General features: G+C 51.5%; 3 protein-coding genes and 1 pseudogene across 8 annotated transcripts; 1 reads left to right on the top strand and 3 right to left on the bottom strand.

Annotated features, from left to right (window-relative positions):
* Positions 1-46: 46 nt before the first annotated feature.
* On the bottom strand, positions 47-9,879 carry ezh2 (enhancer of zeste 2 polycomb repressive complex 2 subunit). Its single transcript, XM_061804539.1, has 19 exons — positions 9,704-9,879; positions 8,321-8,444; positions 8,108-8,236; positions 7,768-7,887; positions 7,304-7,424; positions 7,066-7,233; positions 6,890-6,995; positions 5,981-6,144; positions 5,026-5,123; positions 4,640-4,862; positions 3,784-3,950; positions 3,295-3,430; positions 3,092-3,217; positions 2,459-2,637; positions 1,936-2,031; positions 1,356-1,437; positions 1,176-1,256; positions 548-632; positions 47-311 (listed from the first exon to the last, which is right to left on the bottom strand). The coding sequence occupies exons 1-19, from the start codon at positions 9,877-9,879 to the stop codon at positions 251-253; spliced, it is 2,442 nt and encodes an 813-aa protein (XP_061660523.1). The 3' UTR covers positions 47-250.
* Positions 9,880-10,805: 926 nt separating this feature from the next.
* LOC133493057 (uncharacterized) lies at positions 10,806-11,977 on the bottom strand (annotated as a pseudogene).
* A 1,254-nt stretch (positions 11,978-13,231) lies between these two features.
* On the bottom strand, positions 13,232-19,669 carry eif2s3 (eukaryotic translation initiation factor 2, subunit 3 gamma). Of its 2 annotated transcripts, none has more exons than XM_061804547.1 (13): positions 19,529-19,669; positions 18,951-19,019; positions 17,616-17,679; positions 17,417-17,544; positions 17,230-17,351; positions 16,978-17,072; positions 16,755-16,913; positions 16,103-16,237; positions 15,456-15,550; positions 15,239-15,383; positions 14,798-14,967; positions 13,864-14,036; positions 13,232-13,452 (listed from the first exon to the last, which is right to left on the bottom strand). In XM_061804547.1, exons 2-13 carry the CDS (start codon positions 19,017-19,019, stop codon positions 13,389-13,391), a joined length of 1,419 nt encoding a protein of 472 aa, XP_061660531.1. In that variant the 5' UTR covers positions 19,529-19,669; the 3' UTR covers positions 13,232-13,388. The 2 variants fall into 2 exon arrangements, with proteins under 2 accessions (XP_061660531.1, XP_061660530.1); XM_061804546.1 differs by lacking the exon at positions 19,529-19,669 and adding an exon at positions 19,188-19,429.
* Positions 19,670-19,896: 227 nt separating this feature from the next.
* On the top strand, positions 19,897-27,486 carry klhl15 (kelch-like family member 15). 5 transcript variants are annotated; one of them, XM_061804544.1, is made up of 11 exons: positions 19,940-20,211; positions 20,548-20,616; positions 20,701-20,792; positions 20,951-21,089; positions 21,525-21,713; positions 22,236-22,460; positions 23,300-23,461; positions 24,699-24,908; positions 24,977-25,170; positions 25,290-25,509; positions 25,672-27,486. In XM_061804544.1, the coding sequence occupies exons 3-11, from the start codon at positions 20,773-20,775 to the stop codon at positions 26,038-26,040; spliced, it is 1,728 nt and encodes a 575-aa protein (XP_061660528.1). In that variant the 5' UTR covers positions 19,940-20,211; positions 20,548-20,616; positions 20,701-20,772; the 3' UTR covers positions 26,041-27,486. The 5 variants fall into 5 exon arrangements, with proteins under 5 accessions (XP_061660525.1, XP_061660528.1, XP_061660526.1 ...); XM_061804541.1 differs by having other exon boundaries at positions 19,897-20,037; positions 25,290-27,486; XM_061804542.1 differs by having other exon boundaries at positions 24,980-25,170; positions 25,290-27,486.
* Positions 27,487-27,540: the final 54 nt, after the last annotated feature.

The raw sequence follows: 27,540 nt of genomic DNA, 5'->3' as shown, positions 1-27,540 counted from the left end.
ACTACGGAAGCCTGCTGGTGCCAACTTTGGTCCCTGAAGGTTGAAGTGAAAAGACACCTTTGCCTTCTCGCTCCACAAAACTTGGCAAAAAAGGGAACAAAAAAAAAAAAACTTTGCTTTTCTCCATCAACAGAACCAAAAGACCATTGAAATATTCCTGAAATGTTTTTTGACATGCTGACAGTTGTCCTGAAGGTAGACTGTGCGTGTGTGTGTGTATGCGCGCAAAGCTCAACGTCAAGAACCGGCGTCAGGCGATCTCCATCTCGCGTTCGATGCCCACGTACTTGAGGGCGTCCGCTTGACTGTACCTGCAAGATGAAAACAGGAAAACAAGTCAAGTCATGACGTGCATTTGCGGCTTGAATTCATTAGAACTACAAAATGCATCTTCCCATTGCAATGATTCGTCTGCTCCGGAGCCCAAATGGATTCGACTCACTTGGCAGAAAGGCATTTTTTTAATGGTTTCCAACGGCATCATTCGGATTCATTTCAGCGGTCAACTACGACGGGAGGGATCTGAGCGGTACCGCAAGCGACCGACCTGTAGTCGAAGAAGAGCTCCTCCCCCGTCTGAATGGCGCGCTTGGCGAAGATGCCGATCCTGTGGTCGCCGTTCACCATCATCACTGAGGACACACGCGCCAGCCGGTCAGCGTGTTATCGCGGGCCGGAGCCTCGTAGGCCACAAGTTAGCTCAGAAATGATTGTTGAAAATGATCCCTAAAGATGAACGTCACAGTGTCTGTTGGTGATGATGACGTGCCAGTTGGGGAAAGGAGCAAATGATCCTTGGAAATGTCGCAGCTGCCCAAGCGTTCGCTTATGCTGCATTTTGCATTTTGGCCTTGACATACACCGAGTATGAAGTTGGATCATTTTGATTTCACATTTTCATTTAAAATGACATACTGAACAGGAATATTCTCCGCCCAATGTTGAAAATATGAAAGCGCTAAAGCGGAGCAAAAACATTTGGATCATTCTAATTCTGCAGCGCAAGTGAAATGATAAAAGAATCCGAGCAACAGCAGCAGCATCACTAACGGAACGTGAATCTCGGATTTCCCCATCAACGGCGCAATCGATCACATGCTAAGAAGGAAGGAAGGAAGGAAGGAAGGAAGGAACTGCTCGCTGAGGAGGAGGAGGAGGAGGTCGTGCCTTCTGACCTTTGGCGTAGCAGTTCGGGTTGACGGAGTGATTGGCAAATCGGATCTTGTTGCCTTTGCGGGTGGCATCAACCACAAAATCTGGAAGGGGGGGGGGGAGAAAATGACTTAACAAAAGGGGCGGGGGGGGGGGGGGGGGGCAAGGAAGTATGCGGAAGTGTCACGTGAGGGTTCGGTTACCGTTGTTGAGGTTGAAGAGGAAGCTGCACATGTACTTGTCGTACACTTTGCCCCGGCGGTCCGCTTCATCCTGGGAGATGATCTGAAAATGGCCACTCGTTACAGGGTGTCACGATAATGACCACGCGGCCCCGTCGTTCCATAAATAACATTTTCCCCAGACTGAGCCCACAGCGTGGGAGGCCACGGCGGCGCACCGCCACGCTCTTGGACGGACTCACGACGGGGAGACTTCAGCCCGCGAGCGAGCCACTTGGCGCTTAAACGGTTTGTTCGAGAGGAGGGGAAAAAAAAAAATAAAAATTTTATCAGCGTCTCTCTCAGTTGTTGCGTCGGGCGCCAAATAACAAGAACACGTCGATCCGACACGTTATTTGCCCAGTAGTTGACTGACAAGTGAAGGACTGGTCTTCAGCGGACCGACCGCACAATCCTTTTTCTGTACTTCAGACCCACAAACTCATTTTCTAATAGAAAGGACATTGGAATAAGAATAAGAAATCGGGAAAAACGACAACGCGCACAACTATGGCTCATCATGATCAGTTTTTGTGCGTTTGCGTGAGACGGGCATTTCTACCTCTCCGCAGTATTCCGAGATGAACTCGTTCTTCTGGACCGGCTCCTTGATGAAGATGCCCCATCCCGCCACGTCGGACGGCGCCAGGAGGAGGTGCTGCGACCGCAAGCCACAACCGGTGAGCAAACGAAATGATTTGTCAAGATACCGACAAAAATGTACAGATTTGTCAGCTAGTCCATGTTTCCGCCATTACTTCAACAATCAAAACAAGAATGGAATGTCTCGCTTTAATTCAAGACTTGGGAGCATTTCTGCGCAACACGTGGAAATTGTGCAACTGACAGCATTTGTCGCAAGCCATTTGGGTCTTGACCGCGAGAAACAGAACTATGTTGGAGTGAGCCACGACCATTCGGTCCATTGACGACCTTCGTTAGGAATGCCTAATGCTTGAAATCAACGGGAACTTTTTGGAACTACAAGTAAAGGACAAGAGACACCGGTGTGTTTCCACTCAATGACGTAACGATTTGAAAATGCCCCAAAGCCGTCGAGGCGCAGTCAGTCCGCGGTCGCTCACCTTCTTGGCGCCCCTCTGGATGGAGCAGTTCTTGCAGGAGACGTTCTTGCTGTCCCAGTGGTCGGCGGCGCCGCAGGTCAGGCAGAGGTCGGGGTCGCACTCCCTGACGGCCAAGTAGCACGGACACTGCTTGGTGTTGCATTGAGCTTTGCAGCGGCAGCCCGGGAAACGGTTCTGGCCTGCAAACGCATCCGGAACGCCGCCTCGGTCATCTTGTGGGGTTTAAGAGCCGCGAGCCCAAACGAGCTAACAATTTGTGACTTTATAAATCGGTGAAATTTGAACTTTCTGAAGGGACTTCCAAACGATTGTGTACTTTTTGGGGAAACGCTACGTCGGCGAACATCTGAAAATTTACAATTTACACGACAACTTGTTTGTGCTGTAGTCCAAAAGTCAAAATCATAATAAAACCTACAACTAAAACTTGAAAAAGGTAAAGGCCAAAGTTGAAAGGATATTAAATTGGGGTGGGGGGGTCCCCAAGCTTTTTAGTCACCCTCGGCCATGTGAACTTTCCCAAAATTGCAAAGCGCTACTATTGGCCAATTCAATTGCTCGAGCCCCCGCGGCGCGGCGACGGTCGTACGAAAAGGTCAAGTGAGTCACGATCCTGTGACGTGTTGTTTTTACACTCCGAGCTGCACTGGCAGAATTTCTCGCAGAAGTTCTGGGCGGTGACGCACGGACAAGACGAGTCGCAGGGCTGCCTGGGGTGGTCGCACGGCTGGTAGTTGTACACGTGATTGGATGAGCCATCTGCGGGGGCGGGGACAAACGCGGGGCTCGTCATCCATCTCGTTTGCGGTTTTTTAGCGCGTGGGGCGAACGCCGACCTTTCTTGAGCTGGATCTTCCTGCAGTGTGTAGCCCAAAGTCGGTGCTTCCTCTTCTTCTTCCTGGGGGGCGTGTCCTCGTCCTCGGCGGGAGCACGCGCGATGATGCTCGACTCTTTCACCCGGAACTCGTACACCTGGGGGGGGGGGGGAAATGTCGGCGGAACCGTGCAAACGCAGACGCAATGAAAAGCCCAACCCAGTGTTGGATTCCCACATTCAATGTACTTGTAGTATGCACTTCAACCTTTACTAGTAAACCACTGCGCTGGTGAAATCACTCGTTCCAACTGGTTGGCATGTGTCACACATTGGTAGCCTCACCATCAAGTAAGTGGGGCAAAATACATTTATTGTGAACAAATGATTGCTTCTTCGGCAAAGTTTCACGATGAAACAAAAACAATTTGACCTTCAATTAGTTGTGGATAAAATCCGATTGTAGGACGAGGAATAAAGGTGCTTCCCGCAGGACCCGTGCGGCGCTCACCTGTCGGCACGTCTTGGTTCCGATGAGCCGCGCGATGGCGCAGTAGTTGTCGTAGTAGGTCCCGATCAGAACGCGGAAGAGCGACGCATCTGCGCCGCTCCACTCCGGCGCCTCGGCGGGAAGTTGCAATTTCATCTTGACGGGCGTCTGACAGCGAGAGTTGCCCTCTGCGACGTGCACACATCACAGGTGTTGACTGTCACGCTAAAAGCTCAGTGACGTTCTGTTGTGTTCCATATTTACGTTCATAAAGAACAATCATCAACACTTGACATGTCCTGACTGGCACTGAATACAAGCCTTCATGCAATCTAATCTCATTTTAAGCAATTTCACCTGATACTTAATTGCGTGTATAGCAGTTAGGTTCATCGAAAGTAAATGTTACTCTATAATCAAATTTTATGCAATGTAGTGTAGTCTGTTTATACTAACACTGCAATGTCATATTAACGGAAGGTAGTGTTATGTCATCTTGCTTCCCCTGTGCGCCACGCCACAAATGAAGGGTAACGTTAATATGCAGTCGTGTAATAGTAATATCAGGTCATGTAATTGCAACGTTAGTCTAACGCAGCGCGCCTCCGGTGGTATGCGAGGGGGGAACGCGCTTTTTTTTGTCCTGCACTGGAATAAAGTGTAATTGCACATCCACGACAGTAGATGGCAGTGGCGTGCTCATTGTCTGATTTCGCGCAGGTGTTCGCTCTGTAGTGAAAGGTTTTTTTTAATTGCACCAAGCAGCCGATCTTAAGTACATGAACAGTATATATATAATATTTATAGTCGGGCGTAAAAAAAAAAAATCACCAGTCTAACATTAATGACACGTAACGCAGGCCAACAGTAAAGAAACCTGAGCTGCTCCCGCTGTTGTCGTCCTTCTTGTTGTTGTCGTCGTCATCTCTGTCGTCGTCTTTGCCTCCCTCCCGTTCGCTGTCCGTGTCTTTGGCCTCCGAGGAGACGGCGGTGGGCGTTCCGGGTCGGCTGCCGCCGTTGGGCAGGCGTCCGCGCCGCCGCCAGGTCGAGCGCTTGGAGGGCGTCTTGGGGCGTTCCGCCACAGCGTCCGCGGCGGCGTCCTGAAACAAAGTGCACAAGCCATAAAGCCTTGAAACGAAATCCCACAAAAGGCCATTTCATCCAATTTCAGTTGCAAAGGCCAATGGCATTTTTCTGCTTTACTTGTCCCGACAAACTTCTTGCGCATCGACCTCCACCCAAATAAAAGATGAATACGCTGACCTGCAGCAGGTACATATAACAGTCCATGCCACAGGGCTTGCTGTCCTCCAGGTTCTCCAGGTTCTTGCGCTTGTACGTGTTGGGCGTGGCGTGGAACGCTGAGGGAGGACAAAACATCAGCATTTCTTACGCACGGTTCAAAAAGCATCTCTGTACTTTCTACATCTTACCTTACAGCAAACGTCAAAATAGGCCCCCTACTTTTTCCCCATCAGACGCAAAAAAGATCAACTGTCAGAGGTCAAATCAACAGCAGATGAGATGAAGACCGATTGCAGTCTCGCTGACTTTTAAGATGGAAAATTTCCAGAGAAAGCAGCAACGTGGAGAACCCTAAACCCGGGAAAATTAACGACATGCTAGAAAAATCTAGATTTTCACTCTCCGTTGTTTAATGTCAGAGAATTGGTTGATGTCGTCAACTCCAGAAACTTCAACTGGTGTTAACGAAGCCTGCTGCTTCCGGAATTGCTCGCCATTGTTTCACAACGCTGCGGCTTGACGAAGGCGCAGAATGGGACTGACCGTTTACGGGTCACAGACGCACAACGCCACACAATCTAATTCCAAAAAGACGTGCCAGCCACATCGAATGCGGCGCGCTGACCTGACGCCCGTGTGATATAAGTTAAGAGAGAGCAGCACGGCACGCCGATGAGTACAAAAAAAAAAAAAAAAAAAAAAACTCTGGACTCTGAAACATCCTTTATGATATAGTCGCTTTTTCTTCCCTAGCTGTCACCTGTGGCAACAAACGTGGACCTAGGAAGCACATTAATGCTGAACACGAAAGCAACTGCCCTATGAGCACTGTACGTCATAACCGTCACCATGACAAAGCACACTGGCATTAAAATGTGAAACATTTTCCACCTTTTTACGTATTTACAATGACTTATCTGGCCTAAAAAAAAAAAAAAAAAGTGCTTCAATGTAACGGATGTAATTCACTCACGGTGAAGGAAGCAGTCGTATTTGAAGCAGCGTCTGCAGAAGAGCGTGTGGAACGAGTGCAGGCTCTGCTCGCGCTGCACCGAGCGAGCGTTGGGACCGTCGATGTTGGGCGTACATTCGGGCGGCAAAGCGCCGGGAAGCTGCTGCTGAGTTAACTCCTTGTACCTGACACACACAACAAAGGGGGTGGGACACTCGTAGATGGTCTTCAGAATAACCAAAAACTAAATAAATAAGAGCTTCATCAGGATGAATGAATTTCATTAGTTTTGAAGAAGCAGCAGCCAATCGCAGGGCACACGGAGTCACACTCACAATCAATCACACGTTCACAATTTAAGAGTCTCCAATGAACGCTGCGCGTTTTGGGGATGTGGGAGGAAACCGGAGAGCCCGCAGAAAAGCCACGCGGGAATCCTGCCGCCAGGCTTACAAATAGGAAATCTTGTGCTTTCAGATTGAAACTTGTAACCCTACGTTAAAAGTATAAAGTAGAAATAATCGCAGAGAGCATTTTTGTGACCAAAACGGTAATTGTACAAGAACAAAATATTCTTAAAATATAAGTGTAGCCTCAAAATAAAAACGTTGGAATGTTAAAAGAATAAGGTTTCATTCATTGTCATACTTACGCCATTTCAAACGGGCAAAAGTCACACGGAAATTTTGCCTCGATAAAATTCCCCTCATACAAGATACAAATTTCTTGCAGCCAAACAAAAAGTCGAAGGACCGTAGAACCCGAAGGTGACAATTCCAAAGCTGAAGAATGCATTCCTTTTGCGACTTCATCAAAACACCACCAGGGGTCAGTACTGCTTTTACAGCACTTTCTTGTCCCACCTTTGGGGCGCCGAGTCACGTGACTCGACTGCCCCTTGACTCGCATGGCAGTGGAGAACGTACGTACTTCTCCTTCAGCTCCTCAGTGGAACCTTTGTCAGGGAACATGGCCGAGATGGCTTCAAAGATCTTGTCGGAGGGAAACTTCTTGGCGCAGTCGTCGTCGGCTCGGCCTGACCCAAACGCATCGTTATTACCGCCTCTTCGGAGACACGTCGAGCCTGTCGTGCGTCGGGTACTCGCCCTCGTTGAGGTTGCGCGCGTCACCCGGATGCTCCTGCCCGTCGCACATCACGTCCATCTTCTCCATCTTGAAGTCGTGCTCTTCCTCTTCATCTTCCTCGTTGTCGCTGTACTGCGCCAGCGAGCCCACCAACTCCACGAAGATCTCGTCGTTGATGAAACCGCACTCTGCCGACGACACGAGGGGTCGTCGACCTTTTCGCTCGCCGCGGGAAACCCGACGCCGAGCGGACCGCACCTCTGTCCCCGTGGACTTTTCCGTCGTAGTTCTTGATGAGCTCCTCGATGAACGTGCCGTCCTGGTCCAGGATCTCATCGCCCATGTAGGGAATGTTATAGAGTACCGTCTCATCCTCCACCTGACAGACGTGCGACATTAACAGATGGACATTGAAGGCGTTCCGACACCGCCCGCCAACCGAGAAACGACTTTTGTTTCGTTTTCATTGGTGTGGAACTCAAAAAAATAATCATCAGAATTAGTGAGAAGACAACTTTATGAAGAAATCTCACAACGTTTGTTAGGAAATCACTGAACAGACATCCAACTATTAGCAGCAAACTGTTTTTTTTTTTTTTGTTTGTTTGTTTTTCCAATGCAGACCATATTATTTGGAGCAAGCTTTTTTTTTTTTTGGACAACAGCAATGCGTGTATGTGTGTGTTCAGGGAGGAATTAGAACGCGTTTGAGTTTCCCTGACCATGAAGTTCTGCTGCAGAGGCGACCACGAGTACATGACGGGGATGGAGGCCACGGCGTTGAGGGTCTTCAGGGGGATGACCTGGCGGGGGAACTCGGAGAAGCCGCTGTCCACCGTGCACTGCAGAACACACCGCGACAAAAACTTCAGGCAACAAGCACCAAGACCTCGCACGTTGCTCTGGGTGGCAAAAAGTGAACATTTCTCCGTTTGTCCATCGATTTGATCGTGGATAGACCACAGCGGCTCAAGTTTCGCATCAGCTCGGCGGTAGAGAGCGACTTTCTGCCACCCGTAGTTTCCAAAAGGTCGGGATGCGGTCTACGGGCGAGCAGCTGACCTCTCGCGTGCCTCTGAGCGAGCCCACGGACGTCATGATGTGGACGGGCTGGATGCGCCGCGTCTTCCACTCCTGGTTCAAGATGTCGGTGCGCTCCAGAATCTTCTGCCGGTTGCTGTTGAACATGCTCTGAAAAGATCCACCGACCACATGACGGACTTACAGATGGGTCTCTCCATTTGATTTGAAGAGCAAACGGCCAGGAGCACGAACCTTGACCTCGTCGGCCCGCCTGAAGCGCTTGAGCTGCCGCAGCCTCATGTACTCCGACTTGACTCTCCTCTTCCAGCGGGCGGGACCTTTTTCGGAGCGCTTTCCAGTCAGCACCATGATTGCGCTGCAGTTGCGCACACACACACACACACAAACAACGTGAAGGAACCATACGAGGACTTAGGTCGGCACTTTCTGATCTGGAAGTCGACCGGCGGCGCAATCGCCGAGCGCCCGCGTGCTGTCGTCTGCAAGACGATTGCAAGTCATGGAATTTGCTCAACGTCAATGACAAAGTTAGGAAATCCAGCTGCAATGTTTAAGATGTGGCTCACGTCAACTATTCCGGACTTGAATATGTGAAAGTGCTCCCTCTCATTGGGGGACGGCAAGAAACTAAAAGTTTATCAGTTGACTGTTGTTTGGATGGACTCGTCACTATTACAGCTAATCAATGAGGCTGTACCCGTGCCTCCACCGTGTCGTTTGCTAGTGATTCCCACATTTTATGGGATTTTTGGAGTTGACATTTTCAGCGCTCCACCCCGCATGTCAAAAGTAATGAAAAACATGAACGACGGCTGGGTGTAACCAAATAATGAAAGCTTTTCCTGATGGTTGTCCTACGCGACCGCCACCCTCGCCCTCCCCCAGTTTGAAAACCAGTGTTTATATTATATGTATTACAGTCAATTTGTGACTTGGAGAGGAACACTTATTCGAGTACTACGAAAGTACTCTTGACTGGCACAACAACTTACAACTTCAGGACACTAAAAAGGTGCTCAATCGACTTCCGTTCCAATGAATAATGACATCCAGCACATGCCCTAACGTGGACCTAACAGCTTGCACCTTTTGCATAATATTGACCAGTTTACACTTGAATAGGAGTGAAGCTGTGACATCTCACATTCGCCATCGTCAAAACGTGACCGAATTTACGTCCATGGCACGCAGGCAGATAGGGGTTTGCAAGCATACGCCTAATATTGAGCAGTTTCGACCCCCCCCCCCCCCCAAAAAAAAAAACAAAAAACAAAAAAAACTGTTGATGGAGTTACGACTTTCGTGAGGACCAGGAAAAGCCCACTTGGCACGACACCCGGCCCAGTCAGCTCGCTGCTAGCTAGCTAGCCGTGGACAAGTTCCCCAATGCTGAGCGGCGTCCGAACACCAGAAAGATCGCCTTGCCTGGGCACAACCGGGCTTCGTCTTTGACGGGACCGGGAAATTCGGTCACTTCGTCCTTTTGTGCGCCGCCGACGAGGAGCTCCCTCCGTCGCCGTGCTACCAGCTAGCTGGAGGCACGTTAGCTCGGCGGCTAGCGAAGTTAGCCGAGGAGAAAACGTTTCACTTCGGCGGAGGACTTCGCCGCCTCACCGAAAGGTCCGCCGGCCGCTTCCCTGCTTCGGTGGGCGCTCGTCGGCCAAAAGTAGCTCGAACTCTCGCGGGTTCCACTTTCCACTCGGACACGACAAGCCGACCATTGAGGTCGGCTCTTTGTCTTCCGGTTTCAAGAGGCGCCAAACACTTGCACCAATCACACGGATCGACATTAGGCGAGCCGAGTGTCGCGTGACGCGAGAGGCCGCCTGCGTCAGGCTGTCAGCCAATGGGAGCTCGCGACGCGCCGGAGGACATGTGGACCGCTTCCCTTTGTTCCCTCCAACACGGGAAATTCAAAAGACAATCAAAAGCTGCTTTCGCTATCAAACTTTGAAAACAACATGTCGTCGGTGGCTTTGTGCGCCTGTCGTATTCATACGGTTAATTCTTCTTCGTCTTTCTTTTCCTTTCGGCTTGTCCCGTCAGGGGTCGCCACGGCGCCGTGTCGGCCTATCTTGTCTCCTTCATCTTCTTCTGCATCTTCCAATGTGACAAAAACACTGCGTGACAGGAACGCTGGTGAAAGGACATTTCAAACGTTGCATTCTCACAGCTGCGGCTGACTACGTTCAAATATGTGATTGTCTCTAATGTGACAACGAAATCAATTCCATATATAGCATACATTCAACATCCTTTCTTTTCATCTCTTTTTTGTGTGTGTACTGTATGCCAGATACGTTCATTGAATTGCAGATAAGAAACAAGACCAGAGCGGTGCAAAAGGCACAAAATAACGTTCAAGTAGCCCAAGTATATTGAAAATAAGGACCGTCGTCATCATCAGTAGCATCTCGCAAACGGGGTTCGCTCGCTACGTTCTGTAGACGCGGCGACGTCTCGGCTCACGCCCAACCCAGCTGACGGGCAGTGTCGGGATCGTCCTCACGGAGAAACGTGACCATCATATCCAAAGCGGGTCGCCCGCAAAGTCCGACCTTGTTGAAGAGGTCCCGCGCCTTGCGGGTTCGACGCGTGACTTCGGCAATCGCCGCTCTGCCCACCTCGCAGCGAACGCCAGCCTGAAACAGGCGGTCCACCGGACGACCCACGACCGCCGCCGATACCCGCAGGACCAACTCGGGATAAGCGTCTTTCAAATCTTCAACGACGGGTCCGGGCCGCTTCTGCGCCGCTCGGACCAAAGGAACCGTGGCGCCCCAGACACACTCGACGCCGTTGGCTTCCCGTCCAGGACGCCAAATCCAAATATTTGGAATTTCGGAGTGCAGTTGTGAGACACTGAGTAAAAAGTCGCTCTGTCCGGTTGAATGAGGAGCGAGACCAGTTCCGTACCGCTTTCCAGTGTGTACTGGCGCTGCGGGACCAGAGTGCACTCCGAGATGGTCTCGATGAAGCTCTCGTTGCGGTTGTTGCTGCTCCCCTGGCGCCGGATATCGTCCAGCCCCACATTCTCCGGGATCAAAAACACTTGGATGCACGGCACCCCGGAATCCATGAAGATGGCCACCAGAGCTCGGATGGCGACGAGCGGCGGGCCCTCATCTCTCATGGGCCCGAAGGCGGAGCAGCCCGAGACGTCGGCAATGACGTGAGTCGGGGTGATCTCGGCGGGGGCCCTCGCTCCTCACGGGGCCCACCGTTATGGGGCGGCCCCCCTCATCCGGCAGCGGGATCTCGCAGTGCGGAAGGTGGAGTTGCCGCACTGTCAGACGCTTGCACTCGATGTGGAAGAGCGGCCCTGCGTGCGGAACGACGTGGGAGCATTTAGACCTTCATGTTTTAGCTCGTAAGGTTTAATTGCAAAAGCAATACCAGTGCACTGGTACTAGCGAGGACAACGTGTATACTAGCGCAGGGACCTTAGATGGATACGAAGGACCGGGATGAAGTTACAATACCTGCGGGCCTCTTGCGGCGGTGGGCCAGAAGGATCCGCGTCCCAGGGGACCACGCTGTAAAGAACGTCCACGTCGAAGACCAGGCCCGTGGCCGTGCACTGGTAGCGGGCCGGCTCGGGGGCGTTGCAAGCGGTACGTTTCCTTGGGACCCCCCCCCCCCCGAGGTGATGTCCGGTGTGAAGCGCTCAAAGTCCGTGAGGAACAAGTCCGGTAAGCTGGCCGTCGGCCTCACCCACTGGCTCGTATCACTTTCCCCAAGCGAAACGGAGCTGCGAACCTGAGGCGGATGGCGGACCTTCGGTGGGCTCTCCAGGTGGACAGCGTGGGTGGTGGTCTCGCGAGGAGGCAAGCTTTGGTCTATCGAAATGGTACAAGAGGAGGTTGACTTGTGTTCCCTGCGCTGCCTTCAATACCTTTTTGAATGCCAGTAGTTGTACTTTAGAAGCAGTTTTTCTTCTTTGGACAGTTGCAATCCCTTTTTGGTGAGACCCAAATCAGGAGCACGCAAGGTTTGGTCAATCGAAACGGTAGAAGCGGAGGTTGACTTGTGTTCCCTGCCCTGCCTTAAATCTTCTCCTTCTTTGGACAGTTGCGTTCCCATTTTGGTGAGACCCGAATCAGGAGCACGCTGATCCAAAATGCCGAGGATCCCCCGGTGGTTCTCTTCTTCTTCAACCTGAAACAAGAAGCACGACTCGTGACTCGCACGGCACCGTGACGACGACGACGACTTGAGGCTAAATTGTGGAACCTTGACTGACGAGCGCCCCAACTGATGAGAATGTCAGAAAAAAATCACAGATGCAGAGGGAATTATATGGATATGCCTTTATTATTCATTTACATTTGAAATGTGCGTGTTCATTTTCACATTTGATCGAATCAAAGCTCAGTTGACCGAAGCCTCTCCTCTGCTCCGGCTCACGGAATATTCGAAAGTGAAAGAAAGACAGAGGGCTTCCCCCCCTTGTTTCCATTCCCTCGCGACTGATTCGGCTCGGTTCATTAACCCTAAACAGATTTGTCTTTCTACAGCAATTGTTCTCGAAATAAACACCATTCGGGATTCAAACAGCTGAAACTCGGCCCAAATGACACAGAAGACCATCGGCTGTGATGGAAACAAACCTGTTAGTGAGTAGCGGGGAGTTGAGGTCACCAAAGAAGTTCCTTCGTAGTCCGGCGACTCAATTTCAAAGCACACAGCCCTCACTCCAGTCCTGAATTCTCCTCGTACAGCGCCGAACCCAAAACGCTTCCTGAGAAGGGAAACGTGACTTCCTGTAGCCGGAAAAGTTTGTAACAAGCGCCGCCTTCATCTACCAGAAATACCTGCAGTGCAGTGAAAAGTACACGAGCTGATACAGAGTCCATGTCCGTCGTCTAAACGGTTCATCCACACAAGGGTTGCGGGAGTACCAGAACTCGGGCAAGAGGCAGACCACACACCGACACGTAAGGTCACGCGATGCCACGCGGACGCCCGAGTACAAAGCGGCTTACGTGAAAAAAAAAAAAAAACGAGCATTTTCTTCTACTACTGAAAGGCTCAAATACATTTAGTTCAAACATTTGCCCACTAAGATATGATGATGATTTTGCACGAGTAGTAAATGGTCATAAATGTTTGCCTTTCTCGACAAATGCAAGAAAGAGAACGTTAGTTCCAAACGTCGTTTATTGGACGAGCGGAAATGCACCGAAGCGCATCCAGCAGAAAAATGTCGACCAAAGTCAAAATGGCCGTCCGCCTGCGGCCACGAGAACGCCCGACGTGGGCGATGGCCGACGAGAGCGTTGCTGCCGTCCGTCTCCTCTCAGTCGTCGTCCACGGTGGGTGTGATGGTCACGCCCCTCCTGATCTGCCCCCAGCCGATCAGACTGCGAGGAGGAAATGCGAAGAGCCAATCAGATGAGACGTATGGACATTTTTGATGTCCAGCACAAGGTCCACGCACTCATGTGCTCTTTGTTCTCCCGAGTTCAGTAAGTTTTACTTTTTTACTCTGGCATTAGGAGTGGAATGAGTCCAATTTGTAGGAGTACTAGCGATTAGCTCGGCCTCACTAGTAATTTGTCCTTCTGGTGTACAGTCATGTAGTACACCAGAGTACATAGACTGAGCTGACTATCGAGGATACGGAAGAAATACTCAAACATTGATTGCATTCTCCTTAACTTCCATTTTAAGGTCCAGGTACTAGTCAACCAAAACTGGAAGTAGTAGTGGGAAAACTAGCGTTTGGCAACTGCCGTCTCTGAAATGGAGCCGGCGCCGGCGAGGGTCCTCACCGCCAATGTTTCTCCACTCGGCGACTGAGCGCGATCTTCTCGCCGACTTCGGTGCAGACGGGGTTGGTCAGGACGATCTTGGCCAGATCGGCTTTGACGGCGCTGACGCGGCCGCCCGTCGACAGCGAGCCGATGTTCACCATCAACACTTCATTCTTTGACAGCTTCTGGACCTGCCGGGCGGGAGGGCGGGGGACAAAGCATAGGAAACGTTCGACAACGGGGCGGTGGGGGGGGGGGTCTCTCGAAGTGAAGCCCGGGACGCCCCCGTGCTCGGGTGTGGGGATTTTTGCACTTTGACAACTGACTGCAGTTTTTCAATAAAACGGTTGTTGCTGATTTCGTCCGCTGGGGATAGCACCGACGGCACTTTTTACTTTGATGAAAATGAATACTTTGGCGAGCTCGGCCGTGACGAGCTTCTGTCGGTCGATGCGGCGCCGCAACTACGCTGTTTTTTTTTTTTTTTTTTTGGGGGGGGGGGGTAGGTGGGACAGCTGCGGCATCTTTCTTTCCAACAGTCCCGCGATGTCGTCTCGCAATCAACAAGTTGCTTCAATCACCAAATTCGCCAAATGCAGATTCCTAGTGAGTCGCAAGTTCCGTGTGTGGAGATTAAAAACTGATTCATACAAATCGTATTTCAAGCTCGCTCCTATGATTTACAACAAGATAACCGCCCATCCAGTTTCCGGACAGCTTTGTCCTCACGCGGGCGTGCTGGGCTCTCTCCCGGCCATCTCGGGGGGAAAGGCGGGAGAAAAGCCTGAACTGGTCGTCACCCAGCAGCAGGACACAAAACCTTTCAAAGTCCCACTTACACCTCAGGGCAATTTAGAGTCTTCAATCAGCCAACCGACACGCGGACGTTTCCGGACATCTTTGCATCGAGGCAAACGCACGCAACGCACGGGGACGGCGACGTCGCGCTCACCTTGGCGGCCTTCTTGTCGCCCTCCGTGCGCACGCCCAGCAGCCTCCGCAGCAGGAAGTAGGAGATCTCCAGCTCGGTGAAGATCTCGGGCAGCTCGCCGACGGCGCCCAGCACCTGACCCACCATGCGGTCGGCTCGGCACAGCGTCGGGTCGATCTTGGTGCCCACCCCTGCGCCGACGTTAGTAGAGCTCATGAGCAAAAGTCCCATTATGGGGGGTGGGGTGGGGGGGGGGGGGGTTAGAAGAAAAAAAAAACCTCGGCTGCCAAGAACCAAAATCTGTCAACGATTGCCAGCCCACCTTCCGAAAAGGATGTTTGGAACTAGCATGTACACAGTCGTGCAACCATGTTTTATATATATATATATGTAGACGTATTCATCAGCGAGACTATTCAAAACATAAGTAATAATCACCAGGGCAAATGCGGACAGACGTACCGATGAGGCCTCCGGGCGCGGCGTACTGAAGGTCGTTGTGTTCGGCGAACAGGGAGACGATCTTGGAGAAGATGGGTTTGCACATGAGCTTCCCCTCGTGGTCCTTGGACACGATCCCCGGCCGCACCTCGATCTCCTGGCCCACCTGAAAACGCAAAACGGACGATGACGCCGCGCTCCCCGGCGCTTTTTCACCTCGGCGTCGGCGGCGTCTGACCTTGAGGACCCCCTTGAGGATGCTCCCCCCCGCCACGCCGCCCTTCAGGTCGTCCACTTCACAGCCGGGCTTGTTGACGTCAAACGACCTGATGACTGCGGCGACCAGTCGTTAAAGGTGCGGCTTTTGGGTGAAATTTGACTTTAACCTTGACAGGTCAACCGTGACCTCGTGACAGCATTTCCACTTTATGTTTACGGCAGCGCGACAACAGGGAGCTGAGTGGCCAAATTGACAAGTGTGCGATTCCTGCACATTTCCAAGGACGTCCGGACTTTCCGCGACTCCTCCAGTCGCTCAGTGTCCACCTCCACTTTGATCAATTGTTGTTTGGCCTCACAATGTCAACAGCGTGATGAGGACGAGTCTTTCAATAACCAAAATATTTGTGAGTGGTGCATTGAATTTTTTGCCTCCCTGCTTTGCTTACATCAAAATCAATTTTTTTTTTTTTTTTTTTACCATTTTGGATTATTTGTCCTCCTGGGGACATATTTGTCCTGATAGCAAACGGACTTTCAAACTGCCATTCACTTTCACCCAAGAGCATACAGATTTTTCCTTTTCGGGTATAGGGAAAAAAACCCAAATCTTTTTTCCTCCCCCAAAAGATGTACGTAAACGCAACACTCTTCATCAATCCTTACCAATGAGTCTGGGCTCGGAGGAGAAGTCTCGCACGGGGATGGGGATCTTCTTGACGATGTACTCGCACACCACCTCGATGTTGTACTTGAGCTGCGCCGAGATGGGAATGATGGGCGCGCCCTCGGCCACCGTGCCTGCCAAGCAGAGGAGACGCCTGTCCCGTGAGCAAATTGATCTCGACGCAAACCAAAAGGCGCCGTTTTCCCCTGCTTCGAAAACTCGGGAGGGGGCCACCTCGGGTCCCGACATCCTGAAAGTGCCACACCAGTTGGCTTTGCGTTTTAAGCGCAACCGTGGCAGGTGGCGCTATTCCGGAAACTGCCGGGAGTCACTCTGAACTCGCTCTGAGCGTGGCTCACGGGGCCTTAGTTGTACATGTGGAAATATTTGGCCTTTCTTAGGCTTGTTTTTGTCATCGCAACCTTTGAGGTGACAAAGACAAAAAAGGTTAGCGACGACGCGGCCGTTCTAAGCGTGTTTTTATGGCAAAATCCCATTGCAGCCGCTTTTGGGTGAAAGCCATCCACGTCTGACTGTTGACTGCACAGGAACGGGTCCAAGTTGAAACCAAGTTTGGATTCCCCGTGACAGAAGCTGGCAGGTTCGGTCGGCGCTATTATCAGCCCAGAACACGACTAAAGCGACTCTCACCCTGCACAAAGGTGAGGATCTGCTCGTACTGCTCTTTGGCCTGGCTCTCCTTCACCAGGTCGATCTTGTTCTGCAGGATGAGGATGTGCTTGAGCTTCATGATCTCGATGGCGGCCAGATGCTCAGACGTCTGCGGCTGCGGACACGACTCGTTCCCCGCTGGAGGGAGCTAAACGTTATTCGCCCGTCGGTCGCCGGGCGGTCCGGGCACCGGCCCGCTCACCGATGAGGAGGAGGGCGGCGTCCATGACGGCGGCTCCGTTCAACATGGTCGCCATCAAAATGTCGTGACCGGGACAGTCCACGAAGGACACGTGTCTAGGAGAGACGGGGTCGCTTTCAAAAACACGTCAACACTATCAGACCCACCATTTACAACCTGAATTCGGAGACTCCCCCCACCCTCCACGAGATTTTGTATCAATTTATTAAGCTCCCCAAATGCTATTTTTTTGGGTGCGCGCGGTGTGGTCACCTGACAAGCTTGAAGTCGCCTTTGGTGCCGGGGAGGTCTGTGGGGAACTCGTCGGGGGTGCTACTCCCGCACGAGCGGTAGCATTCGGGGCGAGGGCAGCTGGGGTCGTCCAGCATGTAGATCTGACACAGTGACCGTTAGCGTCTGAGCAGCGCACGGGAGCCGGCGAAGGACCGGCGGAGCGTACCTTGGCGTTGGCATATCCGAGCTTGATGGTGATGTTCCTCTCCAGCTCGTTTTTGAAGCGGACGGTGTGAACGCCCGAGATGGCCTTCACCACAGTCGACTTCCCGTGCGCCACGTGGCCGATGGTGCCTGCGGGTCAAAACGCGAGAACATCATCGGTCGCTTCGCCCAGTACGACGGTGCCGATCGGACGGCCGTACCGATGTTGATGGTGGCCTGTCTGCTGATGATCTCGGGGGACAGAGTCGTCAGCTTGGACACGTCCTGCGGACACAAATGCGCATTGGGAGAACTGAAAATAACCGAGGAACAAAATGTATTGAATAGATGCATAGTTCATCTTTTGTGCAGACACGTTTTCCCGAGTTTTTACAGGACAGTGGAACCTCGACAAAACTGACTAATGGGGCTCGGGGGTGGGGGTAGTTATTCAATATAGCTGATTGTCCGTTAAGGACAGTACAAAGTCCTTGTAAACAAATTGACATTGTTGACGTACAGGACTCATCATAGGCGAGTGGCTCTCGTGACCCGCGAGAAATTATTGCCCAAATCCGTTGCCACAGACAAACAGATCCGAGTCCCCCCCAAAACTGTAACAAAAATAGCATGTTCCAGACTCCAAAGTTTTGTGTTTCTCAGAGCCACCATAGCACTCTCTCTCTCTCTCTCTCTCTCTGCTCTATGAACAACAGACAATAGATTTACCATCATCGCATGGCCTCCACGGAAGCATGGGAGGATCTATTATTATTGTATATCTGTCACCCTGAAATAAATCAGAGCCATTTTCAGCCAGAACTGCATAGCAGCGCCAGTAAACAGCACCGGGCAATTCGGGAAGCGGCAGACTTTGTCAACGGGGATTTAAGCGGCAAATTGAAACAAGGGTGCCTATCCCAGCTATCTTCAGGCGGTGTACACCCTGAACTGGTCGCCAGCCAGTCGAAGGGCACAAAGAAACAAACCATGCAAACTCACAATCGCACTTTGGGGCAATTTAGAGACAGAATCAGAACCAGCTTCCTATTGGATTCCAATTAACGTGTGTTTTAGGGATTTGGGATGAAACCCACACAGGCACGGGGAGAACACACAAACTCCACACAGGCGGGGCCGGGATTCGAACGCAGGCCTTCACAACTGTGAGAAAGACACTCTGATCAGTCGTCCACCCTGGCGCCATAGACAGATATATACATGTTCATTTACTTTTTCCTCAATGAATTGAATGGCACAAGACTCTTGGGTCATTCCTTACTTGTCTGTCGCTAAGGGGCGTGTAAATGATATAGCATTTATCCATGAAAATGTTGTTGGAGAAGAGGTCAGATGTAGCCTCGTTCTACAATTAAAGCTACGAACAGCATCAGGCAGACTCGTTAGTCGGCCGTCATTTGCCGGGTGGCACCCGAGGAGCGCCAGTAGCTCGGCTAGGATAACATCGCAGCGGTTTGTTTGTTTTGACAGAGAGAGAGGGGAAAAAAGCTAGTCTTGGATATCGAATATGTCCAAGGCGTTGGAAGACCACTTACCAGAGTCGTGAGGTCTTGTCTGGCCAAGTGAGGCTGACCCAGCGTCGTACCCGACTCGTCGCCCGCCATCTTGGATGCAAAAGGAAGAAAGTAAAGTTGGTAGCGGAGGACAACGCCTGATTCAACTAAATCACTCAAATTCCTCCGTTATCCTATAATGTGTTATCCGATCGGTAGGAGCTTGTATTCCATTATAATAATATTAACCTAAATACTGCCATCAAATATTCAACCTACATTGACTTTCTGAACGATCACGCAAAGGGGTCCTTTCACTGCGGCTGACGCAATTTAGAGCTCGTCTAAAAACCTCAATAAAATTAAACTCCCCTCCACTGAGGTCGAGCCAAAGCCTTTGACCTTTGTTTGATAACCGAGGTAGTCTAAACCGTTCAGCAATATCAATTAAGACTCCGTATCTCCAGTGAGGAGGGAAATATAATGTATGTATGCTTCTCGCGTGTCCGGTCCGTCGCGGATTTAAAGAGTCATCAACAAGCGCCTTGTAGTTCGGTTATGTCATTTGTAGTCATTTCGAGAATGCGTAGCGCTGGGCTTGTGTTAGCGTTTGGAAATACCTGCGGAATCCCACTCGCACCAATAACAGTCCTTTAAATTGTTTTTGTTTTCTCCCAATGACAGAGGCTCTTTCTGCCAGGAAAGTGTTGATTTTTACGCCATACACGGAAACGGGACATTTGGGAAAAATGAAAAAACAAATGGTTAAACTGTGACTTGAGTTTTCCCCCCGATTGCAAAATGTCTATTTTGTTCTAGTAAAGTATTTTCCCTCTAATTTCAAAGACTTGACTCAAGCCCCCGACTGCTATTTCAGGTCACGAGAGCGAACAACTTTTTCTTCTTGCACTCACGTCCCAAGTGGATCTTGAGCAGGAAGTGACGCATTCCTAGAAGATGGCGTCCAGGCAAGCCACGAATCGCTCAGGTTTGCTGCTCGCCGTCTGCTGTTGAGCCCGAACCGGGGCTCTGGAGCTCGAGGGCTCTGGCCGAGGGGTGACACCATGGCGGCGGCTCGCTGTAGTCGGAACTGACGGAGCCGCCGCAGCGAACGCGGCTCGTGTGGATGGTGAGACGTTTCATTTAGCCGCTAAGCTAACTTAGTTGCCAGTCCCAGCCCGTTTGGAACCCCGCCGCTGTTGACACCGGCGAACGTCGTCACGACATTCGGCAACGTTCAGTGACGGCCGTTAGACGCTTGAGCGTCGGCGATTTGTTGGGGGCCCAAAGGAAAACACTGCAGGTTCGAGACGTAAATAAGTTCTATATCTTTGCATCTGGAACTAAATGTGGATTTCATTGCAGCATTTATTAAAAGGTCGCATGTCAACAGGTTGGGTCAGATGGATTCACCTTGTATGCGGATTTTTAACGCGTAACGGAAAGTAATTTAACAATGAAGGATTTCCCCCAAATGTCAAAATCCAAAGTCCGGTGGGATCGGCCACTTCTTCAAATTGTGGAACGAGATGGAATTCCTTCATGACCGACTCCCTGATCCCAAGCATATTCTGCCAACGAAGCGGGCGCTGTTGCATTGTGGGATACGTGCCGTTCACCGGACTCTCGTCTCTTGCAGCCTGCAAAAACGCAACCACGGGAAATGCCAGCGGCTAGTCGCACCTCCGGCGACTGCGAGTGTCAACACGTGAGGCCCCCCCCCGCTCTCGTCTTCTGTCTCTCCAAACTGTGCAAACGGCTTCATCTTCCTCTCTGTCGTTTTGACGTCCAGCTGACTTGGAGGGTGGTCGTCGTCGGCGTCGGCAGCGCTGTCCTCTGATTGGCTGGGACGAGCCCTTCTGTCATGCCTGTGGCCAATCAGAGGTGAGTGTGTGTGTCTGAAGGTGGTCGGTTGTCATCGGACTGTGACGTACAAACTCGGCCACGGGTCCGTTTTCTCTCCTAGAAACGTCTGCAGCGTTGAATGCGTTATTGCGCTCCACTGATCGGTCGCTGGTGATCTTTTTCTGGTCCACCCTCAGGTGTGTTATGTCGGGGGCGGATGTGGAAGTGTATCTTTCCCAGGTGCACGACGGGAGCGTGTCGGCAGGCTTCCGGGCGCTGTACGAGGAGCGTCTGCTGCTGGACGTCACGCTGATGATCGATGAGCATCACTTTCAGGTTTGTCGCGTCAGCGTTGCGCTAGTCGATCTGATTTGTTTGTTTGCTTTTTTTTTTTTTCCCCCCACTGGCTTCTTGGAATATATTTACTTCCTGTAATGTGGAAAAGGAGAGGGAGAAAAACACAACGCGCACAGGAGCTGCTGTCGGGCCACAGGTCGCATCCAGACACACACACACACACACACGCCGACCGTGGCCTCTCAAAGGCACGTGCAGACTCTGCAATGTGTGCAATCTTGTATGCACGTTTCATCCCAGCAATGTCTTTTGTGTCCAAATACAGCCGCGATGCGATTCCGATTCCAAAGAGTCTTTTAGTAACTATTTTTATGTATGTTGAAATGGTCAAAGTTCCGGTGTGTGGAAGAAGTAACAAGAATGTGTAATTATTATTTTGACCACTTATTGTGATATTGCGGTCGTGTCTTTCAGGCCCACAAGGCGCTCCTGGCCACGCAGAGTGACTACTTCCGGGTCATGTTCACGGCGGACATGCGGGAGCGGGACCAGGACAAGATCCACTTGAAGGGGCTGACGGCGGCGGGTTTCGGGCACATCCTTCGCTTCATGTACTACGGCTCGCTGGAGCTCAGCATGCCCACCGTGCAGGAGATCCTACAGGTGAAGTCACGCCGGGGCCGCCGCCGGTTAAGCCGGGGAATTTGACGTATGCAAGCCAGCCGAGTTCACAAATCTTTTGAGAAATTTTTTATTTTTTATTTTCATTCGAGTCACTCTGCAATCAGAAGCGTTGGTGCAAAAACATCATGATGCTCCCTCTAGTGGCCTCAACGCTAAAAACAGCTTGAGTGACGTTTCTAAAAAAACCAAAATGTTAAACACTTTTAAATAGATTTGGGGGGCGGGGGAGGGGCGTTCAAGGTAACCAGCATCTTCAGAAAACCTGAAACTTCATTTTGGCTACCTTTTGGCATTAAAACTTTGTTGAGCCAACATGTTAGCATTACTTTCGAGTGTTTTTTTTTTTTTTTTTTAATATATTATGCTGACCTATTGGTGGAAGCGGCCCCCGTGAAGGGCAGCAAAGTGAATCGAAATGCAGCAGGCGACGTCTTGCCGTGGCGATCGCTCAACTTTCGCGCTCACGAGCGTCGGGTCCGAACGTTGCGCCTTGTGGCCCAGGCGGCGATGTACGTGCAGCTGACGGAGGTGGTGGAGTTCTGCTGCTCCTTCCTGCTGGCCAAGATCTGCCTGGAGAACTGCGCCGAGGTCATGCGGCTGTTGGAGGACTTCAGCGTGGGCGTGGAGGGCGTCCAGGAGCAGCTGGACAACTTCCTGCTCGACAACTTTGTGCCGCTCATGAGCCGAGCCGACTTCCTGTCCTACCTCAGCCTGGAGCGACTGCAGGTTTGCTTTCCGGATGCGAGCGCGGCACTCGATTTGTCTCTGTACTGGGAAGCTTTTTATTCTAAAAACAGTTGCATATTCACGTGATATTCTTCCTTTTTTTTTTTTTTTTTTTTTTCCTCCTACCGTTCGACATTATTGATGAGACTGCAAAACCTTAAAATGATACGGAGCACATTTTCCGGTTTAGTTGAAGACTCCTCATGTCAAAGTGAAGTCATTTTTAGACCCTTTTCACTTGTTTTAAAGTCATTTTGTGTCTTAAGGCAAACGGGCACAATTTGACACATGAGCGCTGTTCGTACCGCTCGAGAAGCACTAGTAGAATTTGATGTCACTAGCGCGACTTGTACCACGATAGGTTTGAAGGAGTGGGCGTTTTTTAGCCCAAGTTGGAACATGTTCTACTAGTGCGCTGAATTTTTCATGTACGAGTACACTCCTTGTATCTCGTGAGACAATTCATCCAACGAGTAGAACCGACTAGCTAACTATGTTTTTGCCTTCCACGAAGTGACATTTCTGCTCGCTGGTAGAACAATTCAGATGCACACTACCAGATAAAGTGCAACTTACTGGTCAGGCAAAAGTGCACTACTTTGCGTCGGTGCAGTGAACTGCAAGAAGTTAACTAGTGGAATTGGACCTACTGCCTGCCTGGTGGACAATATATAGTTGGGGTTACTCGCGAGCTGAATTGTCTCACTGCTGAGTAGTAAATAACCCACGAGTACGTTGCCGTTAATTCGACCTGCTCGGTCGTCGAATCCAAGCTCACGTGAATTTTTGCCAGTCGGAGTTGGAGCTAGCTAACCTCTTTTTGCGGCGCCGCCGGCCAGGCGTACCTGAACAGCGACGCGCTGAGCCGATACCCGGAGATCGAGCTGTACGACGCGGTCCAGGCGTGGCTCCGGCACGACCGGCGGCGCTGGCGCCACGCGGACGCGGTCGTCCGATCCGTCCGCTTCTGCCTTATGACGTCCGCTCACATCTTCGAGAAGGTGAGTGGCCTTATTATTAGTATTATTATTATTATTATTATTGTTATTTTGTTTTTGCCCTTTCCGCGTGCTTAAGTAGGTTGAATTGAATTGATTGAAAGTTATTCGGGAACATGTTTGCAAGTATTTCTTCGCCCGTGTTTTCACTCTGCAAGAAATAGGACATCACTTTGAGGCTCTCGCTTGCCCGGTGCTCCAAAAAAAATGTTCAAGCAAACCATATTTCATCGAGCCCAGGTTGACCTCGTTCGCGCCGATCCCAGGAAGGGTTACATGACCCGTTTGCAGTAAAGTGCCAGAATGACAGAACTCCTGATAGTCGACAAATATCTTGTACTTCATGACTCCTGTCATGAATGTAAGCCGATCAGCTTGAAAATGGAAAGTGCAAATAATAAAAACAATTTGCGACGTGTGCCATGTTCCGAATACGCCTCGCAGGCAGGTATGCGCCCGCGGGCACCGCATTGGTGACTCCTGATCTCGCCCGAGTGCATCAGCTTGATGCCAACGTATTACCCGGAAAGGCTGGAAACGGGCTCACAAAAGTTAGCATCAATGTAACCGTACTGGCTATTAATTTGTCGAAACACAACATTGAAGATGCTGGTCTGTCTTCTCATGCTGCAGCTTAGTCGGGGACCTTCTCTGCCTCCTCTTCTTGCTGGTTATGGTTCGAGTCCACCTCCGGGCGCCATGTCTTGGCGATGTGTCCACTTTGTGCAAGAATAAAGAATCGCGCTAACAGTCGTCCAGAGCGCCGTCACCCGTCTTGTCGAAATTGTGAACATCATCCAATGTACCGAATTGGAGTGCTTTGAAATGTTGATGAATTGATGCTCCCCCCCCCCCCCCCCCCCTGCTCTGCGTGTGATTGGCATTGTATGACACTTTTGCCCAGCTGCTGTTGGCCACAACTCACATCTAGACACTCACAAAGATGGCCCGTTTCTGATGTCACTCGCTACGACACGCCCCTTAAAGGCACACATACAAGGCTATGCTACTTATCGGGATCCGCCATACGGTAATTATACCCAGTCAAACCGATTTCGTTCGTTACCTTCTTTTTTGTCACGTTTTATATGTTGTAGAGAATAAGTGACCTCATTTTAAAAAGAAGTAACAAAAAAAAAAAAAAAAAAAACTGGAACCCATGAAGGGCTTTTCACTTCATTTCAATGGGGAAAATTGACTTGATGTGCGAGTAAAGGTAGTTCGGCGCTTCCGCCCACAGGTGAAGACGTCAGAGTTCTATCGGTACTCCCGGCAGCTTCGTCAGGAGGCGGAGGAGGCGCTGGCCTACTTCCACGACGTCCACCGGCAGCCGCTGGCCGAGACGCGCGCCAACCGCATCCGCTCGCGGCGGCCGCAGACGGCCGTCTTCCGCGGCATGATCGGCCACAGCATGGTGAACAGCAAGATCCTGCTGCTGCAGCGGCCCAAGGTGGCGTCGCCCTCCCGCGGCCCGGCCGGCCGACCGACCGACTGACCAGCTCCCTCCCTGCCTCCCAGCAGGTGTGGTGGGAGCTGGAGGGCCCCCAGGTGCCGCTGAGACCCGACTGCCTGGCCATCGTCAACGACTTCGCCTTCCTGCTGGGAGGCGAGGAGCTGGGGCCCGACGGCGAGTTCCACGCCTCGTCCAAGGTCTACCGCTACGACCCCCGGCAAAACTCGTGGCTGCGCATGGCCGACATGTCCGTGCCCAGGTCAGAAGCCTTGACCGGGGAGACCGTCACCCGCTTGTTCTTTGTCATGCAAAGAGAAAACGACGAGCTTTACACGGGCACGGTTTCACGTTTTGAACGTTCACGCTCGCCCTTGGCAGGTCCGAGTTCGCCGTGGGCGTCATCGGAAAGTTCATCTACGCGGTGGCGGGTCGCACGCGAGACGAGACCTTCTACTCAACGGAGCGCTACGACATCGGCGAGGACCGCTGGGAATTTGTGGACCCGTACCCCGTCAACAAGTACGGCCACGAGGGCACGGTCCTGGGGGGCAAGCTCTACATCACGGGCGGCATCACGTCCTCGTCCACCTCCAAGCAGGTTTGCGTCTTCGATCCCGCGGGGGAAGCGGCTGCGGCGGGCGGGTCGGACTCCCTGCGGGCCCGCGGCGGCGGCCGCGGCCCGCAGCCGCCGCCGCCCGCCTCTCGCGCGGGCTGCTGGGACAACAAATCCAAAATGAACTACGCCCGCTGCTTCCACAAGATGATCTCGCACAACGGGAAGCTGTACGTGTTCGGCGGCGTGTGCGTCATCCTGCGGGCCTCCTTCGAGTCGCAGGGCTGCCCGTCCACCGAGGTCTACGACCCGGACGCCGACGAGTGGACCATCCTGGCCTCCATGCCCATCGGGCGCAGCGGGCACGGGGTGGCCGTCCTGGAGCGCCAGATCATGGTGCTGGGCGGCCTGTGCTACAACGGACACTACAGCGACTCCATCCTCACCTTCGACCCCGACGACAACAAGTGGAAGGAGGACGAGTATCCCAGGATGCCTTGCAAGCTGGACGGGCTGCAGGTGTGCACGCTGCACTTCCCCGAGTACGTGCTGGAGCACGTCAGACGCTGCAGCTGAGGTCGGTCGGCCTCCTTTTTGCTTGGCTTTGGGGGTGGCCGCTCGTGCGCGACGGGGTCCACGTAATTGTACGCAAACTTTCTGCACCGAGCGCCGCCTCCCCCCAAAAAAAAAAAAAAAAAAAAATACTCCAATGCGGAGAAACGGTCCTCAAAGCTAAATGCGCACGTATGGGACTTCGGAATTGTTTGGTACTGGATTCCAAAACGGTTCAAGTTGCTGTAACCTTTTCCACACGGTTTGAGTTCTTTTGGTACCACGAGAGCGGTGGTTCTACAAACCGGAGGGCCCGTGGGCCGAGTAACGCGTCCAAGTAGTCATTCTACCGGTGACGGGAAAAGTCCCGGAGTTGCGGGAAAACCAGTTGTCAACTGGTCAGCCGGTCTCCTTCCCGGTCAGATGGACGAGTGGGATCCGCGATAACTGCTCGGTGCTCCCGCGATTGAGCCGGTGCCCGTCGGGACGTCGGTCGCCCAATGAGTTTGGAACTCGTGCAGCTACTTGTTCTCCTGAAGTTGGCCAATTCCAAATGTGTCGGGTGGGCGGGCGCGCTCGTCGCCTGAACGCCGTTTGCGGCCCTGGCGAAATGCGGTCGTGCAAAGGGCTCCGCACATACCGATGCAGTGTTTTCCTGTTATTTATTTAGAAAGCTATGCAGTCGTGTGTTGTTATTTATTAAGACGTGTCATATCTCCCCCCCCCCCCCCTTTCTTAAATTTGGACTAAGCAAGACCGAATAGTGAGTTCATTGCCAAGATGCCTCCCCCGCTCCCCCCCCCCCCCCCGTGTTCCAGTCCTTAAAGTCGAGAATGTTGTTCACGCTACTAACTTGAATTTCGAGCTTCCAAAGGGTCTTTTTGTTGCGGTGACGATGGCAACGTGTGTTCCACATGCCTACGTGCAGACTTCCTTGGCACGCGCATGCGCCATCTGTCCACCTGTCCACGACCGGACGTCTTTTCAAGCGTGCCGGTCGACACATTCCACGCAAACTCATCTTTCTTTCTGGTCCTTGGCTTCATTTCACACACACACACACGAGTCACCTTGTCACTGCTGTTGTTGTAACTTTTGCACTTTTTTGTTTGTTCGACATGCTCATTGTTTTGTAAAGCGGCCACGGAAGAATTGTTTGAGGAGCGCTTGCAAGGGGATCGAACCTCTTCCAAGTGTATTTCCTCCTGTGTTGCTGTCACGGAAGAAATATGAATTATGAGGTTACCTTACCGAGTCGCAGTTTCCTTTATTCTTGTCAGTAGCTAAACAGATTTGAAAAAGGTGTATCCTTCTACAGTTTATACATATATCTACAGTACAGTACAGTACAGTACCTTGCTTGCACTGATATTCAAATGCGGGACATATTAAAATGAACTTGTAATCTGGATAACACTTTGGAAACCTTTGTAACTTCTTTCCAAAAATAAATGTTCATTTTGAATGAATTCCAGCTATATTTTGTGCTACCTCGCCTCCTTTTTTTTTTTTAAAGCAACAAAT

This window comes from Syngnathoides biaculeatus, chromosome 19, assembly GCF_019802595.1.
Source record: "Syngnathoides biaculeatus isolate LvHL_M chromosome 19, ASM1980259v1, whole genome shotgun sequence".
Lineage (NCBI taxonomy): Eukaryota > Metazoa > Chordata > Actinopteri > Syngnathiformes > Syngnathidae > Syngnathoides > Syngnathoides biaculeatus.
Note: the sequence above shows the minus strand (reverse complement) of the source record. Positions and strands in the feature narration are given on the sequence as shown.

Excerpts from the sequence above, each read along its gene's own strand:
- ezh2 (XM_061804539.1), bottom strand. The coding sequence starts at position 9,879 with ATGTCGATCCGTGTGATTGGTGCAAGTGTTTGGCGCCTCTTGAAACCG. Across the intron at positions 8,445-9,703 it reads AGCGGCCGGCGGACCTTTCG|CGCAATCATGGTGCTGACTG; the intron begins GTGAGGCGGCGA and ends GCGCAACTGCAG. Across the intron at positions 3,431-3,783 it reads GAACCAAGACGTGCCGACAG|GTGTACGAGTTCCGGGTGAA; the intron begins GTGAGCGCCGCA and ends CCCCCCCCCCAG.
- eif2s3 (XM_061804547.1), bottom strand. The coding sequence starts at position 19,019 with ATGGCGGGCGACGAGTCGGGTACGACGCTGGGTCAGCCTCACTTGGCC. Across the intron at positions 16,914-16,977 it reads CGCCGCCCTCCTCCTCATCG|CGGGGAACGAGTCGTGTCCG; the intron begins GTGAGCGGGCCG and ends AGCTCCCTCCAG. Across the intron at positions 14,037-14,797 it reads GCGACAAGAAGGCCGCCAAG|GTCCAGAAGCTGTCAAAGAA; the intron begins GTGAGCGCGACG and ends CCCGCCCGGCAG.
- klhl15 (XM_061804541.1), top strand. The coding sequence starts at position 20,773 with ATGCCTGTGGCCAATCAGAG. Across the intron at positions 21,090-21,524 it reads TCGATGAGCATCACTTTCAG|GCCCACAAGGCGCTCCTGGC; the intron begins GTTTGTCGCGTC and ends CGTGTCTTTCAG. Across the intron at positions 25,171-25,289 it reads GCCGACATGTCCGTGCCCAG|GTCCGAGTTCGCCGTGGGCG; the intron begins GTCAGAAGCCTT and ends CGCCCTTGGCAG.